General features: G+C 35.8%; 1 protein-coding gene across 3 annotated transcripts in view; it reads left to right on the forward strand.

Annotated features, from left to right (window-relative positions):
• LOC140157417 (biotin--protein ligase-like) overlaps positions 1 to 17,804 on the forward strand; it is a 110,053-nt gene extending 92,249 nt beyond the window's left edge. For all 3 annotated transcript variants that reach the window (XM_072180605.1, XM_072180606.1, XM_072180607.1), the window contains one exon: positions 6,481 to 17,804. In XM_072180605.1, coding sequence (XP_072036706.1) covers positions 6,481 to 6,652 — 172 coding nt within the window. In that variant the 3' untranslated portion in view covers positions 6,653 to 17,804. The remainder of the gene's footprint in view (positions 1 to 6,480) is intronic.
• Positions 17,805 to 18,862: the final 1,058 nt, after the last annotated feature.

The raw sequence follows: 18,862 nt of genomic DNA on the forward strand, positions 1-18,862 counted from the left end.
AAAGTGTGGTGATCTTATGTGCTGTACAGTTTTATGTGAAGTTATTTGCATATTTATGAATATTAATGAGCTTATATTAATTGAGCTTATTCTGTGTATTTGCAAGCCTCTATTTACAAACGTTTTTTGAGGGACACCTTAATTACAAACCACATAATCCTAGTTACTCAGAGGTATAAAAGTTTATTTATTGCATTAGGTGAATTTGTTTCCACATAATAAAATGTGTGTAATAAATGAACATACCACGATCTTGCACTTCGTGGCGAATGCGTAAATGCTACACTCTCTCAAAAGTACTTTCACTACATGTTGTAATGGACGGGGTAAAGCATGTTTCTGTTTTAATTATGCATTGCATGACATGCATTTATGCAATCAGTTGGTTTCTAATAATGCAGTTTATTATAAACTTTTTGTTTGAAAAATATTATACTTAGTTCTCTGGGTTGATAGGATGAACACATTTTAATCTTTATCCAGAGCAGCCAGTTCACATAAATGTTTTTAAAAAAACCCCAAAAAAACCCATTGCATCTAGCCGGATTCGAACCCGGCAACCCTAGTTATACTAGCACAACGCTCTAGCCAATTGAGCTACAGAGGCATGTTGGAGAAGAGCGAAAGATATAAATCTATAGGTATAAAGTTCAAATGATGTTCATAGCATTCCTATGATATGCCTTCCGATAGGAATGCGACGAACATCATTCAAACCTAATACTTATAATAGATTTATATCTTCTGCTCTTCTCCTTCTCCACCATGCCTCTGTGTCTCGGTTGGCTAGAGTGTTGTGCTATTATTACGAAGGTTGCCGGTTCGAATCCGGCATGATGCACTGTATTTTTTTGTTGTAAACATTTATGTGCGCTGGCTGCTCTGGATAAAGATTAAAATGTGTTGTAACTTTTTCACTCGTGATGTCTCTTTCCTTAACGCCTACCATGTAGGTTGTGAGTGAGGGTAGATTAATTGCAATTTTAGAAAGGTCAAATCTGATATGTGCGATATTTTGACCAGTTTTTAATTAGAATAAACGTCACGCTATATGTTGATGATATCACATGACCAATTTGATTGGCAGTTGCTTAATCAAAATTTATATAAAAAACAAAAACATTGTAAATTAGATCTGTTTTAAGGATAATTCAAATTTAATGTCAAACCTGAGTTTGTAATATATTGCTGGATCAAAGTTGGCGATTGGTTAGTTGATATTCCTAAAAAAACTTGTAAATTTAACATTAGTGATCATTTATTATCATTTAATTGAATTTTAAGCTACAGTTTTATGTATTTAATTTGATTGAAATTGAAATGTTACAAAAAAATTTTTGTTGAAAGTCTGATCAAACTTTTACTTTAAATGTTATTTATGTAATGTAAATACTCTAATGTTATCAACTTGTAAATGATGAATTTAAATACTGTGATATATTTTCTGTATTTTCATGAATATTAATCATTCTTTTTATTACTGTCATCATCATCATTGTTTATTCTTTAACCAGTTTGTTAATAAAATTATATTATGGCTGAAAAAGTTTTGTTTGTCAATGCATGGATAATTCCTTAATGTCTACTGTGTATGTTGTGAGCGGGGGTGGATTAATTGAAATTTTTAGAAAGAAAATTAAAACCTGATATGTGCGATATTTTGACCAGTTTTAATCGGACTAAAAGTCATAATAGATCTTGTTTATCTCACATGATGAATTTGATGGGCAGTTGACTAATTGGAATTGTAAATTTGATCTGTTTTAATGATCATTTAACACTTTTTAATTCAATTACACGTAACTTCATGCCACAGAGTTTCAGTTTATAATTTGAACTTTCAGATAAAAAAAAGTTGTTTCAGAACATTTTGATCAAACAAACTTTTACTCAGAGCTGTACAAAGTTTTCAATTTCACTATCTCAGTGATTTTGTTTTGATGAAACTTGGTAGGGGGTAGCATGATCAGAAGGCTATGACCTGATTAGAATTTCAGCGCAAAATATGGTAATTAAGTATCTAATTTGCATAATTTATGGGTAACAAGCAAAACCATTTTCTTGTAGACTAGGGGTCGCACGTTCCACAAACTTGGTGGGTGAGTGCATCTTGACCCCAGACAAAACAAGTTTGTACTGGTTAGTGGGTCAAGGTCACCCTAGGTCATCCAGGGCTCATCTGATGTCAAATTACTGCAAACTGTCATATGGGCATGAAACTGTCAACATTTAGAGCCAAATATTTGGAAGGTCATTTTGGGATCATCCAAGGTCATCCAGGGGTCATCTGAGGTCAAATTACTAAACACTGTCGTATTGGGCATGAAACTGGGTGGGCACAGTCAACATTCGAGCCAAATATTTGGAAGGTCATTTTGGGATCATCCAAGGTCATCCAGGGGTCATCCAAGGTCAAATTACTATTAAACACTGTCATATGGGCATGAAACTGGGTGGGCACAGTCAACATTTAGAGCCAAATTTTTGGAAGGTTATTTTGGGGTCATCCGGGGTCATCCGAGGTCAAATTACTAAAAACTGTCATATGGGCACAAAACTTGATGGGTACAGTCAACATTTAGAGCCAAATTTTTGGAAGGTCATTTTGGGTCATCCAGGGGTCATCTGAGGTCAAATTACTAAAAAATGTTGTATGGCCATGAAACTTGGTGGGTACAGTCAACATTTAGATCTAAATTTTTGGAAGGTCATTTTGGGATCATCCAAGGTCACCCTGGGGTCATCTGAGGTCAAATTACTAAACACTGCCATATGGGCATGAAACTGGGTGGGCACAGTCAACATTTAAAGCCAAATTTTGGAAGGTCATTTCGGGGTCACCATGGCTTCTTGCAGATTCATTTACTTCTACTAAAAGTAGTCGCGAAAGTAGGCGGTTGCAAAAGCATGCGAGAATCGTGATTCGCGAACCGCCTTGGTTTTTTTCATGCACCCCTAAAGACGTCTAACATTAATTGGTGAGGCAGGGGGAGGGTTGTAGTAGTAGGAAATGATTCAGAATTCACACCAAAGAAAGTAAAGTTTTAATATGTCAAGTATAACTGAAATAAGGTTTATAACAGTCCTACTTTTACACAAGTGTTCCAACTACTTTTGACCGGGATTGTAGGCAAAGTTTGACAGCCAAAATTGAGTGATTCCAAAGCCCACAGAAGTGTAGTATAAATAATACATTAGTACAATAGAGCATTTTGAAGACCTGAGTGCAAGAAGACCGTAAGTCTACTTGGCCCCTCAACATGTATATACGCTTAAGTTGCGTATAGTTTCATATAGTTTGGTAATGTTTTATACATGTTCAGGGGCCAAAACAAATTTTTCACAACCTTTCATGATGTTTTCACCCTGGAACATGTATTAAACATTATAAAACCATAAGAAACTATACGTAACTTTAGTGTATACATGTTGAGGGGCCAAGTGGACTTACGGTCTTCTTGCGCTCAAGTCTTCAATTATTAGGGATAAAAATCACTATGACAACGAATAGTCTAGTTGGAAGAAGGGGGGTACTGTGTCCCCTCAGAAATAACTTTTACTGGTATTGTGTGGAAGCGTGAGCTCAAACGAATAAGGTCTGGGGCCCACCTGGGCCACCAAGCCGGGGGACAATATTTCCAAATTGTCCTGTTAAAATGACTTTATCGGGTCATAATTATGTGAAGCACACAAGATTTTGGCATTCCGATACTAAAATGGGTCAAATTGAGGACAATTGTGTCCTGAAAGTAAAACCGGGCCAATAGAAGATGCATATGCACATTTAATACAACTTTGTTTTGTTGAGTTATATAACTTTGGAATAAGTTTGGAATTATAGTTCTGATGATTGACTAAGTTCAAGATGAAAAAAATAATTTCTAAGGGGGGTGTAAATTTGAGAAGCCATCTTACTGATCTGTTCTCAGAATGGCTTTATTGGGATAAATGCGCACTTCGCGTCATGGGGTTAAACAGACCAAAAGGAAGATGCAAATTGCAAATTTTATAAATGCCACCCTGCCCCAGGTCGATACTCCATTGGTGCTGTGCAGTGCGGAATTAAGGGTGCGCACACATATTTTGTCAATCTGGCAAAATCATTAATTCATTGTCTATTTATTCATACAATAAGGAAAACGGACCACACCACGTCAACGCATCTGGTCAAGCCCGATACGGCCTACATAGGTCCTAACTGTGGAGGAATACAGGGGGGTGGTAAAAGAAAACTTAGTGGAGCAAAAATTAGGATATTTTCCTAAATTTGCTTGATTATGGCACAAAATAGTAGATTTTCAGTAATTTGTTGTGATGACTGGGCAAATGGGGATGGAGTGTCGCCACTTTTACTAGCATTATCGTCATTGTTTATTATTAAATTCAAATTATCAGTTTTTAACTAAAATTACACTTTTCCTTGAAAACTACGCCTACAATGTAGGTTGTGAGCAGGCGGGTGGATTAATTGAAATTTTAGAAAGGTCAAATCTGATATGTGCGATAATTTGACCAGTTTTAATCGGACTAAAAGTCATACTATATCTTGTTTATCTCACATGATGAATTTGATGGGCAGTTGACTAATTGGAATTGTAAATTTGATCTGTTTTGATGATCATTTAACACTTTTTTAATTCAATTTAGTTTCATGCTACACAGAGTTTGATGTTTCCAATTTTGATTAAAATTTGAACTTTAGGATAGAAATTTTGTTTCTGAACATTTTGATTAGACAAACTTTGCTCAGAGATGTACAAAGTTTTTTATTACACTATCATTTTGTTTTCACAAAATAGAGTTAGGATTTTTGTTTTTACTATCCTCTATCATATAATGTTATAGAGGATAGGCCAGTTCCAATATTTCAAGTAGTGGATGCAGGGCTTATTGCAGGCAAATACGATAAAATATTGGACCTGCCTATTTTCTAGAGGATAGTAATCAAAAACAAAAGTTCCTATCATTTATTCTCATTCTTATAAAATGCTTTTTTTATGAAAGTATGTAGATTTTGAGTGTATACAATGTTTTTAGTACTGCCATTTGAAACTTACCCAACAAATCAAAAGCATCAGCATGTCCACAATGACATAGGGTCTTCAACAGCCTGATACATGACAGCGGAAATCATGCGATTGTCGTCCAATCAGATTTTGTGTTTACAGGCTAGACCACGCACAATGAATATAAGAATACTAGATCGTGCTCACCTGTATTATATGTGGCTTTGACTTCCATGGGAGCACTCAACTTAAATTTTTGGTGGGGATGTGCGATGCGGAGTGCCGAACATTGGGAGCTGAGACCTGATTTTCGGGCAAAATAGGGGCTTCTGAGATGAAATTTCAAAGTATTTTTTGGGTTTAGTGAACTAAAATTTTGCAAAATTTAGGATGTGGTGTAAGAAATTCCATGTTACTCCAAATTTGAGCTAAAGAGCTACAAATTTGGATGTTTTGATCCCCAAATGTGGGTCTTCAAAACTACCAGAGAGCATGAAAAAGGGACACTTGACCGCCGCACATACCTTTACATGTGAGGAAACATTGAGGAAAATGTTAAATCTACATACAGGTTGTGAGTGGGGTGGATCAATTGCAATTTTAGAATGGACAAATCTGTGCAAATATGTGACCAGCTCCAACAAAAGCTGGAACAAGTCACGAGACATGTTTTTGAGTTACAGGCCTTTAAAAATAACATTCCCATAAAAAAATCAAATTTCAGAATTCTTAATTTCATTGTATTTGATTGTGGGACAAATTGGACTTTCAAATCCTTGAAATACTTTATGTAAATAGGTTCGTTTAATCAATAAATAACAGTTGAACTATGATAATCCCTGTTCAATCCTGTGTGTAAGGCAGGAAACTAACTGGCCCATTACTCAGAATAGGAATTTGGCAAAAATATCAGGGTATCATCTGCACAATTATCCATATCTTGAAAGTATAGATGCTATTTGTATAATTTTGGTCTCATTTTAAGCTTATTGTCTTGTGCTTATTCAAAACAAGAGATGTCAAAAATGTGCTTTGTTCCTGGTTTTGTCAGAACGGGTCACATATTGTAAAATATTGTTGAAGCATTAATTTTCATGCTATTCTGTGGGTCCGAGTGTTGTCATAACATGGCTCTTCCACAACCTCCCTCTGGAGTGAAAGATTGCCGTTGTGTTAAAACAGCAGCCTCATCTTTTCATGAAAAATTTCCAACTTGCAAAATACTGTTTAGTTTGATATTCTCTTGATTTCTGCTCAAGAAAGTATTAATCGATTGTGTCAAACCGAAAAGAATGAACAAAAAACTGTTATTTCCCTATGCACGCCAATGCAACATTTCACTCCAGATTCGGGGAGTAAGAGCAAGAGCCTGGATGTGCGGCCGACAGAATGCACTAGAAAAGAGTACTTAATGTACATACCATTTAATATCATCATAATGTTTGTTTCTCATTGTTCTTTTTTGAAACTACAGTGGTGCTCAAGTACGCCTGGAGAGTGAAACCGGTCCACAAGTAACAGTGATGGGACTGGACCATGCCGGCTTCTTGGCGGTCAAAGGTCAGGACGGCGATCTACGTAGCGTACAACCTGACGGCAATAGCTTCGATATGACCAAGAACCTGGTGCTGATGAAGCAGAGATAATGTGGAATTATGGCAACTCTGATATCATGGATGAACATGTGTTTGCATGAAATCCCCAACCGGCGGGCCACTCAGGTTTTACAGTGTACACATGCGTGACAAAGATATTTTTAAAAAAAAAAGCCTAAACAGGATTTGCCCTTTTGAGCAAAAACACCCCTATATCGGAATTTAGCATGGTTTTGCTACAAATTTTACCCCCTAAAGAGGATTGTACCTGAAATATATATACCTAATCAGGATTTTATCTTAAAGCCATAATGTGTGACTTGCTTCACAGCGACGCCCTCAATTTTACTCGGGTTTCTACTTTATACATAAATATAATGCCCAGTGGTGTACTAAAATACCACGTAAAAGACTAAGCCTGAAGTGCTTTATTTAATAACAATAAAATTTAACTTTTTATTTTAAAACCGGGTCGACCCGGTTTGACCCAGAGTTCATCGATCAACTGCTTGCTAACATCTCCCGTGGACGTCAGCTTATGTGTACACACGTCGAGCGCGATGCTCCGTGCAGTATTACATGTTACGATCGGCGAGCGTAGTACACGCATTGTAGGCGCTGGAATGAAATCGCAATTTTCTTTGTTATACCTGATTTGTTTGGCTCGAAATTAAAAGGGGATAATGTGATCAGTGAAAACAAACATTTAAATAGGAATCTGTTCTTTTTGCAAATCACACATTATTGCTTTAAGGTACCACCCTTACAGGTTTTTGATCAAATAAACCTTTATAGTACATGTTTTTGTTTATTATATATTCTAATATTTATGTTTTGGTGATGTTCATGATGCAAATCAGCCCCAGCCCAAATATTATGCACTATTTCCATTGTTGAATACTTGATAAATACCCTGGGATAAAACACACAAAGTTGAAACAAAATCACTCGGTTGAAACAAAATCAACAATCAAACGAGTATGAAAAAGTGAATATTCTTTCAGATCATTGTCAAATTCAACTCCCAGCGAATGTGCCGAATTCGCCACCAACAACAATGCATTTCAAGTTCATAGGCACTATTATGCAGAATAATGAATTTGAAGTCAGATTTGAAATTAAAACACGCTTTGTGAAATAGCGGGATCATTTAAATGACCCCTAAACGCACCAACTAGAAGTTTTAAAAAAAACTTTCTTGAAAACAGGTGTTTTTGACCCCCTAAACAGGATTTTTGTTCATTCACTGAAAAGGACCCTTAATTCATGTTTTTCTGGTCGCGCATGTGTACACTGTGAAACTTGTCCTTTGTGGCCACCGGGATCCCCATCATGATTCCTGATCAACATTAAGTTACCAAACCCAACAACCTTATGTTAGCCCCATGGGCATTACCATTCTAAGAACCATTTTGATTGGTTATAATGAGGGGTACACCATGTATTGAGCCAATCAGAGATATGGTAAGAATAGTCAGTAGGGCTGATGAGAATGAAAATTACAGAGATTTCTAAAAGCTCAATTTTGATTGGTTATTCAAATGATTATATCATGTAATTAACCAATCAGTGGCTCTGTGAGAAAGACAGTAGTGCCCATGGGATTAAGAAGAGAAAAATCTGACATGACACCTTGTTTCATAACCACTATAAGATATAGATGAGATGGTATTCATACCATCCAATATTTGGCCGGCAGTTGTCATTGATCTTTGTCTGCCAGTCTGCGCGCGAAACCTAAATATGTTGTAGACCTGTGTTTTTAAAACTTGCGTCAAATCATATTGGTCATATGTTGTTCCCTCAAGCACATCATCAGACGGTGGCCTATGGAGCAATGTAATATATATATACATAATCATGCATAACTCGCAAACGCAAAATCGAGTGAAATTTTGGGAATAGCTTTTTTCGTGGATATCTACTCAACTATACCATACAAAGAGGATGCTAGAATCACAAAATACTCTTTAATTATTTGGATTTTTTTCTTCAAAATAAGTTTCCGCTTATGTGAAATCCTTAATGGTTGCTAAGATGTTGGACTGAAAAATGAGTCATGGCAATTGACACACTAAATGCTTCACATCCAAACCTTTGTAATACTTGAAGAGGCTAATAACTGTTTGATTACAGGCCAGAAGTAATCCTTTTGGGTCCCCAAGGTGACAATCCAATAATGGACTGTTCCATTTAAAATCCACACTGTCCCTGTTGAAGATTTTGGAAATACCTTCCACAGAGGGAGTATGAGTTTAATAGACAGTTGAGTAACTTCCATTTGAAATACTCACTCCAGTTGTGGAATATATAGGTTAAGCCATAATACTGGGGGAGTATGGGTTTCAAAATGATTAACCCAGACGCCCCCTGTGAAAGGTATTTCCAAAACTTTCCACAGGGGTAGTGTGGATTTTAAATGGAATAGCCCAATGTTTCTTTCCTGTAACATTACACATAATGATGTACAATGTATGCACAGATCCGTAGCTAAGGGCTGTAGTTCCGAAAAAAGGACCACTTACTGTAAAAATATTGAAAATCTACCTTTTTTTAATGGAAAAATTCACAAAAGGTCCACTTTTTTTTGGAAAAAACATTGAAATTTGCCCTTTTTGAAGGAAAAATGTACAAAAGGTCCACTTTTTTGAAAAAAAATACATTGAATTCAGCCGTTTTTGAAGGATAAATTTGCAAAAGGCCCATTTTTTCCGGAAAAACATAGTAATTAGCATTTTTTGAAGGAAAGTTTTTGGGAAAAAGTGGGAAAAATTGGCAAAAGATGCACTTATTAGGTCCCTGCTCCTCCCCCAAATAAATCCTGGCTACGGGCCTCTGTATGCAGTCCTTTAGTATACATGCATATACTCAGAATATTGGAAATGCTTTAAAATTGTCTTTAAACATTATAAATATAATCTTGGCAGTGGATATCTAATAGCCAATTCGCACCAGGTAATTAGTATAATGGAAAAGTATTATGTTCATGTTAAAAACTTGGGGACATAAATTTGTTAAAATTTGACACATCCTCTTGTTAAAGGGGCGTGGACCGTGTGGTCCCGATTTTTCATGTTGTGTGTTTTCTATCTTACATTGAGGCATACCATAAAAACAATATGTCTCCAAATTTTGAGTTGTATTGCTCCAGCGGTTTTGATATGAGAAGCGAAAATATGTAAACCGTATTGTTTGTAATAAATGCTCCCCCTCTAATAAACGCCCCCCTCCAATTTTTCTGTGAAAAATTGACAAAAATGCAAACATTTCCATGCCATATCGTGTAGGTAAGCTTAAAACTTGCATCAGCCATGTCAGTCACGATCACTATATTGAATGGACAAAACATATTATGACTCAACTCCCATCCATTTCATTGCCTAATTATGGTAGAATTTCACTAATTCCATGCACTTATAGGAGTAATTTTGTTGTATTTCCCACAAAAATATCATTTTCCGTGGGCGCCGCCATCATGTATAGTCGTGAATCCCTCCTTTTAATAGGAGCACCATCGGGAAATTGAACCCGATTTTAAAGCTTTTTCACTGACAATTCACTTCCAACCCCCCTTTTGGAAAAATGCAACGCCCCCCGGGGCGTTTATTACAAACAATACGGTAACAGTAAACAGTGCCTCTACGAAAGTACATACTTCCGCTTGCGGTTACCACAATGCACCACGTTTTTGTTCATACTACAGTTTGTCCATTCTGAAGTACAAAGTGACAACGCGCACGTACACAGCGCGTAAACAGTGCGCAGTGCTGTGTCTCTGCTGCAGGTATGCGTGCCTTCAAAGTCGGCATAATGTGTGCGTCAGCGTCGGCACTTTGTACTTCAGATTAGACAGAGTGTATCTAAACATTACATACCTCTGCCATTGAATGTCACTGTGGTAATGAGACAAAATATGAGTTTTCTTCTGATATCAAAATCTCAGTTTTGATGAAAACATATTGGGGATGATCATGAGGATGTTGATCGAGTCACACCTGTTTAAGTACTACAGGCTAGCTTATAGTGTAAATTTCTTTTTGACCTTATTTCGTCTGCAGAATGTAAAAGCTTTGTCAGTGCCTTACATTTACATTGTCACCGATGATGCATTTGCATACTGCAATTTTTTTGTTAAATGATAAAAGTCTTGTAGACTGCCATTAATGTGTTAACAGTATTAAATTCAAAGTATTGTAAATTGTATTTGAAATGATAGCCCTATGCACCAAATATGTAACACCACCGCATTAGAAAGTAATTTGTTGAAAAGATGATTTTATTTTGCGTGTAAAATTTATCATTATGTTAATTAAGATCATGTGAAGAATTGGCTAGTCCGTTTAAAATCCACACTACCCCTGTGGAATATTTTGGAAATATCTTCCTTAGGGGGAGTATGCATTTCAAATGGAATTAGCACATTAATCAACTCTATTTGTGACACGATCTGGTCCATACAATAGGCTATCATTTATTGAAAACACCAAAGTTCTAGCATACTTGATTCTAAAGTTATGAAGTTTTTTGATGTCTATTTTCTTGTGTATTTTAGTGTTTTTTTACTGCATATTTTTACCTTTATCTCATCAAATTTCCGCCTTTGACCCCCATGGACCAGATCGTGTCACATTTGAAACTCACTCTCCCTCTGGAAGATTCAATTCAGGTTAAATCTTTCTCAGAGGGTGTATGAAATTCAAATGGAGCTGCCTAAGATTGCTGCTTTATCATTATATGGCCAAATACCGTCCTTAGGTTTGCATGGCTTTACTTTGATCAGCTCGTAAATCAGCTCGGCGAAAATTGTAAGGCTTTTACCACTACACCGAAAAGTAGACCCATGTTAAGAGTGATAGTTTACCTGTCTGGTCTATATTGTGTGTGTTAAATAAAGTATAGGCTATTAATTAATGACTTGCGATGCTTCTGGGACAATGTCACGAGGCAATTCTCAAAATAAAATAAATTGATATTAATCCTCGATGTTATAGGGCCCGCCGATTATGAGCTGATCAAACTTTAATGACCTTTTTTCTACAACATCAAACTTTCACTCATCCGATTCAGTTTTGTTATTCATGGTGTTCAGTTTTTCAACTAATTATGCTGAAACGTCAACTGTGTATTTCACATAGATCTGACTGATTTTGCTGGGTTATGTTTCTATCTTTTTTAAAAATTATTTTGGTAATATGTGTTCTTTCATATTAGTCAACAGTATTAACCTACCAAGTGCATTTACCAAGCAGCATATTATGTATACATATGTATATTGTTGTTGGGCAGGAAAAACCTCCTATGTATTTGTGGCCCTTGAACATGTTTAAAATAAAACTGCCAAGAGGTTACATAGGAGGTTTTGATTTAAACATGTTCAGGGGCCAATAACACGTTTTTCCTGCCCAACAAATTATGTAAAGTAATTGTCTACCCATATTGGGCTATTCCAGTTGAAATCCTTACACCCTCTATGAAAGACTTGACATTAATGTCCCACCTAGGGGGTGTAGATTTTAAATAGAGTTACCTAATTAGGTAACCCCATTTGAAATTTACACTCCCTGTGTGGAAGATTAAGATCATGTCTTCCATAGGGGGTGTATGGATTTCAATTGGAATAGCTAGTTGCCTCTGTTCTTGGTTGTTTTGTATTATAATTTTGTAAGAAATCTCTAGATCTATGGTCAGAGATGATTGTGTAAACCAATATTATAGTATTTTCGCTCTTGGCAAGTCAGCGATATCAATGTTATTTTGATGTGGCTTCAACTTGTGAGCGTTCAAAAGGCTAGCATGCAGGCACAAGTTTAAAGATGTTGCATATAGCTGTGCACATAACAGCTCCCTCAACTTTAACTTGTTGACGTCACCGAGTCGCCAAGATGCCATGTCACAGCTTTTGGAACTTGCATGATTCCTGATGAACCCTGATTTACTGATGAACCCCAAATGACTCTGAACTGTCTCTTTGTAATATACGGACTATAGAGGGGGTGTTATCTATTTTTTGCAGGGTAAAGTCAGTTTTGCCATGATTATTGATTAAGGCACTTCATCGGCTGTACATTATACAATGTACATGTATAAAGAAGGTTTAAAGCAGGCATTCTCAAATTGCAGTACGCGCGCCACAAGTGGTGGGGTTCCAAGTGACATGTGACGTCACTTTAAAAAAAATTTAAAAAATATAGATCAAACTCAAGTTTTAATAAATTTCCACTCTGGATACAGTCCTATAATAATACCCTTGTTATGATTTACATTTTCAAGGTGTCATTTCAGGAAGTAGACACGAGGCAATAAAGTTACTGTCTTTTGATTTTATTTATAATCATTTTGAAGTATAATTATGACTGTTTAAATTTCAAAACTTGCCAGGAGAGCCCCTCCCATGGCCTTCCAGAAAGCTCAAAGCCAAGAGCGTCCAGGGGAACTGCCTCCTGGACTCCTACCCTAGATCCCACCTGTTACATGCTGTGCTAACTTGCAATGGATAGTGGCACTTCAGGTTCATTTCATTTCAGACAGTGGCACTTCAGAATATCCATTTGAGAATGCCTGGTTTAAAGTAATGTAGCATTCATCAGTATAGATAAGTATGTTAACCCACTTGGGTACTACTGACCAAGTTATCAGTCTCTAAGAACTATTTTGATTGGCTACAAAGATGGCTATATCATGTATTGAGCCAATCAGAAATATGGTAAGAATGGCCACATGGCTGGAGGTGATTAAGCTTAAAATAACTATGAGATCTAAAAGCTCTATTTCAATTGGTTACTCCGATTATTATATCGTGTAATTAACCAATCAAGGGCTGTGTTAGAAAGGCAGTGGTGCTCATGGCGGTTAAGTTTAAAGCCACAGTTCAACTTATTGGGAAATATTTTGTGTAGGTGTGTGAAATATTAAAACTGAGTAAACTTGTATCATAATTAAACTGAATAAACATATCAGAAATGATAATATCTAAAAAGTGCTCAAATCTTATGGTTAATTGACATAAAGGAATTTGTTGAAAATGCCAACATTTAACCATGATTTGTGGCGATTGCTACATGCTTGATAAATACAAATAATTGAGGTCTATACCTGGAAGAGGAGGGAGGGGTACTTAGTTATACTGGTGTACTGTACACACACGTTAACAAAAAAACATGTAAAAAGGATTTTTTGAAAGAATGTGGAATGTGTGTTCCACGTTTGAGTCTTCAAACATTGACTTTCAAGAAAAGGTGGTTTTTTTTTCAAGCCAGTTGAACATTTAAACCTGTTTTAGGGGTCAAACTTGTTTAAGGGATCTGGAATAAGCGTTTGTAGCATTTCGACAGTATTTTTTGTGGGGCATGAGAGCATATCAGACATATCGAATTGCATTCTGAATACGAAGAATGTCTTTATGATATCAAATAATTTTCATTTTTTGAAATTCATGATATTAATACAAATTTTATGACAAATTATTAAAATTTGATATTTTTGATTTATAACAGTCCTCACAATAAATTTTATAAATCTAATGATGTACTAGTATTTATAAAATTGAAAATTTTGACCTTTCATATTGAAGATATTTTTTTCCCTAAAAGACCTAATTTTTTTTTGGTGTTTTGGGAAAAAAAAATCCATATCTTCAATACGAAAGGTCCAAATTTTCAATTGATCATCGGCTTTTCATCCCACCTGCATACACTTTAATATAAATCATCAGATTTATAAAATTTACATCGAGTACTGATAAATATCAAAAATATCATTTTTTAATAATTTGCCATAAAATGTGTATTACATTGCGAATTTCAAAAAATCAAAATTATATGATATCAGAAGGACATCTTTGTATTCTGAATGTAATTTGATATGTCTGATGTGCTCTAATGTCCAACAATAAATACTGTCCAAACGTTCATACCCCACCCCTTAAAGGGGTCAAATTTGGTGCAAACTTGCAATAAAAATCCTTGTTGGCAAAAAAGACCAAAACTTGTTTTTGGGATATTTTGAAAAAAGTTGGTGATGCATGTGTACACTTTCATGGTTGAGTCCCCCCCCCTTCCCCTCTCCCGAAGCTCGATGATATTTGTAGTAAACTGTCTATAGAGGTGACATGTTGGAAAGTGCAAACTTCGAAGCTTGCTTTTTGCCATGGTTGTAACCCATGCTCATCATATTACCTAAGATGCATCACATCCTATATAGAGATGAACTGTGTACAGTCAGTCATCTGGTATTGGCCAATCCATTTGAAATACACACCCCCACTGAGGAAGACTTGGCCATTCCAAGTAAATTCTGCGGTTCCAAATCCAACTATATTCATCCTTTAAAGAGGAAAAGAATTTGGAATTCCAAACAAAATGTTCACATTTAAGGCTAAATTGTGTCAAATTCATCTGGATTTTATAAATTTCACCAGGAATTTGATATAAAACTAGTTAGCATTTCTAGCTGGTTATTGAAATGGCAACAAAATTTTCCACAGAGGGTGTGTGGATTTTTAATGGAACAGCCCATTTGGCAGTAATCACAGTGATAATAATGATATAAATGTAAGGCAGCAAAGCATAATTAATATAGTGTAATATTGCAGAGGATGTTTAGACATAATTTGGGCTGTTCCAGTTTAAATTCATATACCCCCTATGGAAGACATGACCTTAATCTCCCACACAGGGGGTGTAGATTTTAAATGCAGTCACCCATTCTGGGAACCCCATCTGAAATTCACACTCCCTATGTGGAAGATTAACATCATGTGTTCCATAGGGGGTGTATAGATTACAAATGGAACAGCCTGTTGCTTGGTCTGGACACCTGTCCAAATGTAGTACATTGTTGTATTTTCAATTTTATTTTGGTAAAAGATCAAAGTACAGGTCTAGTTTCCAGTATCTTAATGGCACATTTTCATTAAATCAAGTACCCTGGGCCTTTTCTCAGATCTGTCATTGGACATTCCCCATTATGACCTAGCTAATACTAAGCCAATCAGATCTGGCCTTCCATTGTGTACACATCGACTCCCAGCCAATTAGCACAGGTCTTCCATTATGTACACACCTCTTGCTTGGGTTAGACTTAGTACATGCTTATTGTGATATCATTTCAGTATTTCTAAAACAGGGGCGGGGCTACCTGACTTTGTGAATTGTATAAGCATTGTATGTTTTTTTGCTGTGTGACTTCAATGAAAGATTAATCAGTATTTTATATTATTACAAATTAAAAAGATATTTGCAATTTGGGGTAATATTATAAATTGAATAATATAAGGGGAGTATAATTATGTGAATTAACTATAAAGATGTTGTGTTGTAATAATTTTGATGTATTAACATGTTAAAATATGAGGTAGTATTAATTTCTTGAAGAAGCATTAGTTATGGTGTTTTTGCTACTTTTATATATGACAGGTTATTCCAGTTGAAATCCATACATCCCTTATGGAAGATGTGACTTTAATCTTCCACACAGGGAGTGTGAATTTCAAATAGGGTTACCTGAATGGGTGACTTCATTTGAAATCTACACCCCCTGTGTAGGAGATTAAGATTGTGTTTTCCATAGGGGATGTTTGGATTTTGACTGGAATACATATAGATTTTGTTTTCGTAGCTTCTTGCAAAGTGCAAGACCCCATTTACATAGCCTGAAGTTGACTTAGTCGAATTTGAACGCGACTTTATGTGTAATAGGGTTGTTGCTTTTTGGACTCTACTTCAGAAGTCAACTTCTATGACGACTTAGAGCAAGTTTTGTTGAATTTAAACTGGACTTAATATATATAATATGTATATTATAGGGGCAAGGACTACAACTACTGCATTAAACATTGAAAATTCAGCAACTCAAGGCAAGTAGTTATTGATTTATTGATCAAATATTGGTTTTCCCTCATTTTTGACTGTAACTCCAGAACTGTTGTCTGTGTTGAAATAAAATTTCCACTACAGAAATTGTAGTCCTTGCCCCTATAATATACAGATCTTATTTGTCACCAATGCGCTATAATTTTTGAGAAAAATGCAAAAATAGGCACAAAATTTGGCAGGGGTGTAGTACCCCCTTAAGCAGTATAAACAACACACAATTAGAGGTCGACTTCATAATAGCTATTTGAAGCATTAGCAAGTGATAGCATAGAATTTACCATTTGTTTTGCAGTCGACTACCGTGTCAACACTCCATCAACAAATAATTTATGCTAATCCTTCTGAATTGAATACTTGGGTGGAAGAAGGCCCCAACTCCATCAAAACTGTTTAGTTGAAGCATGTTACAATATGTGATATGATCAAGGGGAATGAGTCACATGTCGACTCTGGTCGAAAATGAGATTTACATATGTTTCTAAAGAGGACATTTAGAGCTTTCAGAAACTGTGAAAAACTCAAGTTGATACGACTTTTCTTTGCGAAGTTACATCAATTCTCGCTGAAAACAATAGAAAAACACTTTCTTTGCCAATATCTCAAAATCAATGTTAGCGACCTCCGACTCATTCCCTTGATCGTGTCACACATGTCAACAAGAACGATTACTGTAGTGAAAAGCAAATTTCATGGATAAACAAAACTCCACTTTATCCCAATATTTGTGGAAGAAAGGCCCAATGGAGTTGGGCCTTTCTTCCATGAAAACCATTATTAAATGTACTTGTAAGACTATTTAGAGAGTGAATTTGGCCCCTCTTTCACGCAAGGAAGAACAGTCTGCTGGCAATAAAATGCTAGGTCTAGCTCATTTTTGTAAAAAAGTGGAGTTGGGCCCTTCTTCCACTTAGGTATTCAATTCAATGTTGCAGTTGTAGTCGACTTCTCTCTCTTTCTAAACAGGGTCTAAGTTTCATTAGTTTTTCTTTTTAAATATACATATTTCTGTTCCAATGTATAATTTGCTGCTCATAACACTGTATTTTAAAGTAGAAATTTTTGCTGCATTAAAAATTCCACGCTTTGTCAATTTTGAACTGTTTCGATTGTTTTTAAATTTATGTTCCTTACATTGACTATGCACAAAAGGAAATATTCGCATGTCGTTATTTTTGTGGTAATTACTTGGAACGCAAAAGCGTGAAAATATATATAGTGCAAAAATTTCAAATATAGCAGTATGTGGTTCAATCAATGCTATTATAAAACTGGTGGATAGAGTGGTAGAAAGTACAATAAAACAAGAACCGCAGCGACGGTCTTTAACGCAACATTTGACTGAACAAAATATTATTTGTTTCCTGCACAAGTTCTCCAATAAATAGTCAGTCGGTGAGATGAATATTTTTTTACGTAAGATATTTTGAAATCTTGTCACAGGCTGTTGAACAAGAGTGCATCTGTCAGTGAGAAAAAACGTTTTTGATGTGGCCAAAATATTTTGTCTGCCACTAGACTATGCCATTGTCGATATTTGTGACCCATCACATCAAAACAGACCACTTCACGGCAGAAATGAAAATGGAGATTTAAACACTAGGATAAACTGCTGTTTTTTAGCTTTAAATTGATACCTTGTTGAAATCAGGTACAGTAAAAATGTTGTATGAAGCAAAACAAGCTCAAATTTCTTTTTATTTTCTTTATATTTTCTCATCTTCTTTCATTGCCAATGAAGCCAGCCACGAAGTGGTCAGTTTTGATGTGATGGGTCACATTTGGTCTTTTTTTCATTTATTTTTCATTTTATTTTGTGTGATCTTGGCATTATTTTGTGTGATCTTGGCAAGTATTAATCACTGCGAACTCAAATCTTACAGTAACATAAAGAGAGCCCTCTTTTGGTAAGTATCATAGTATGAAAAATAACGGCATATGTATACAGTGCCCTCTCTCAGTAGTTCTTGAGAAAATTTGCAAAATGCAATGGTTGGAGCCCTCTCTTGATAACTGCACCGTATTTAAGAAGAAAAACGCCAAATAATAATAATGATAAAGAAAAATAATAAATAAATAACAATCGGACTACAAAGTAGTCCAGGCTGCCACAGGTTCCTTCGTGATGAATCCAGGTCAAGGTTATGGCCTTCCGTTATGTACTAGACCATCTTATTTATTTCTCTACCTCTTCACCCCTTCTCAATCACTTCCCTTCTCTCCTGTCTCCCTAGTCTCTTTTAGGGGACTCGGGTGATGAGGACCACTGTATGTAACAGCCCCAAAGCCATCCATCCCCCGGGCACGCCACTAATGATTATTTGTGGTTGCAGCTATATTTCAGTTTGCTGAACAAAAGTTAGTTAAGTTTCTTTCACAAACCTGAAATAAT

Source organism: Amphiura filiformis, chromosome 7 (genome assembly GCF_039555335.1).
Source record: "Amphiura filiformis chromosome 7, Afil_fr2py, whole genome shotgun sequence".
NCBI classification, from domain to species: Eukaryota; Metazoa; Echinodermata; class Ophiuroidea; order Amphilepidida; family Amphiuridae; genus Amphiura; species Amphiura filiformis.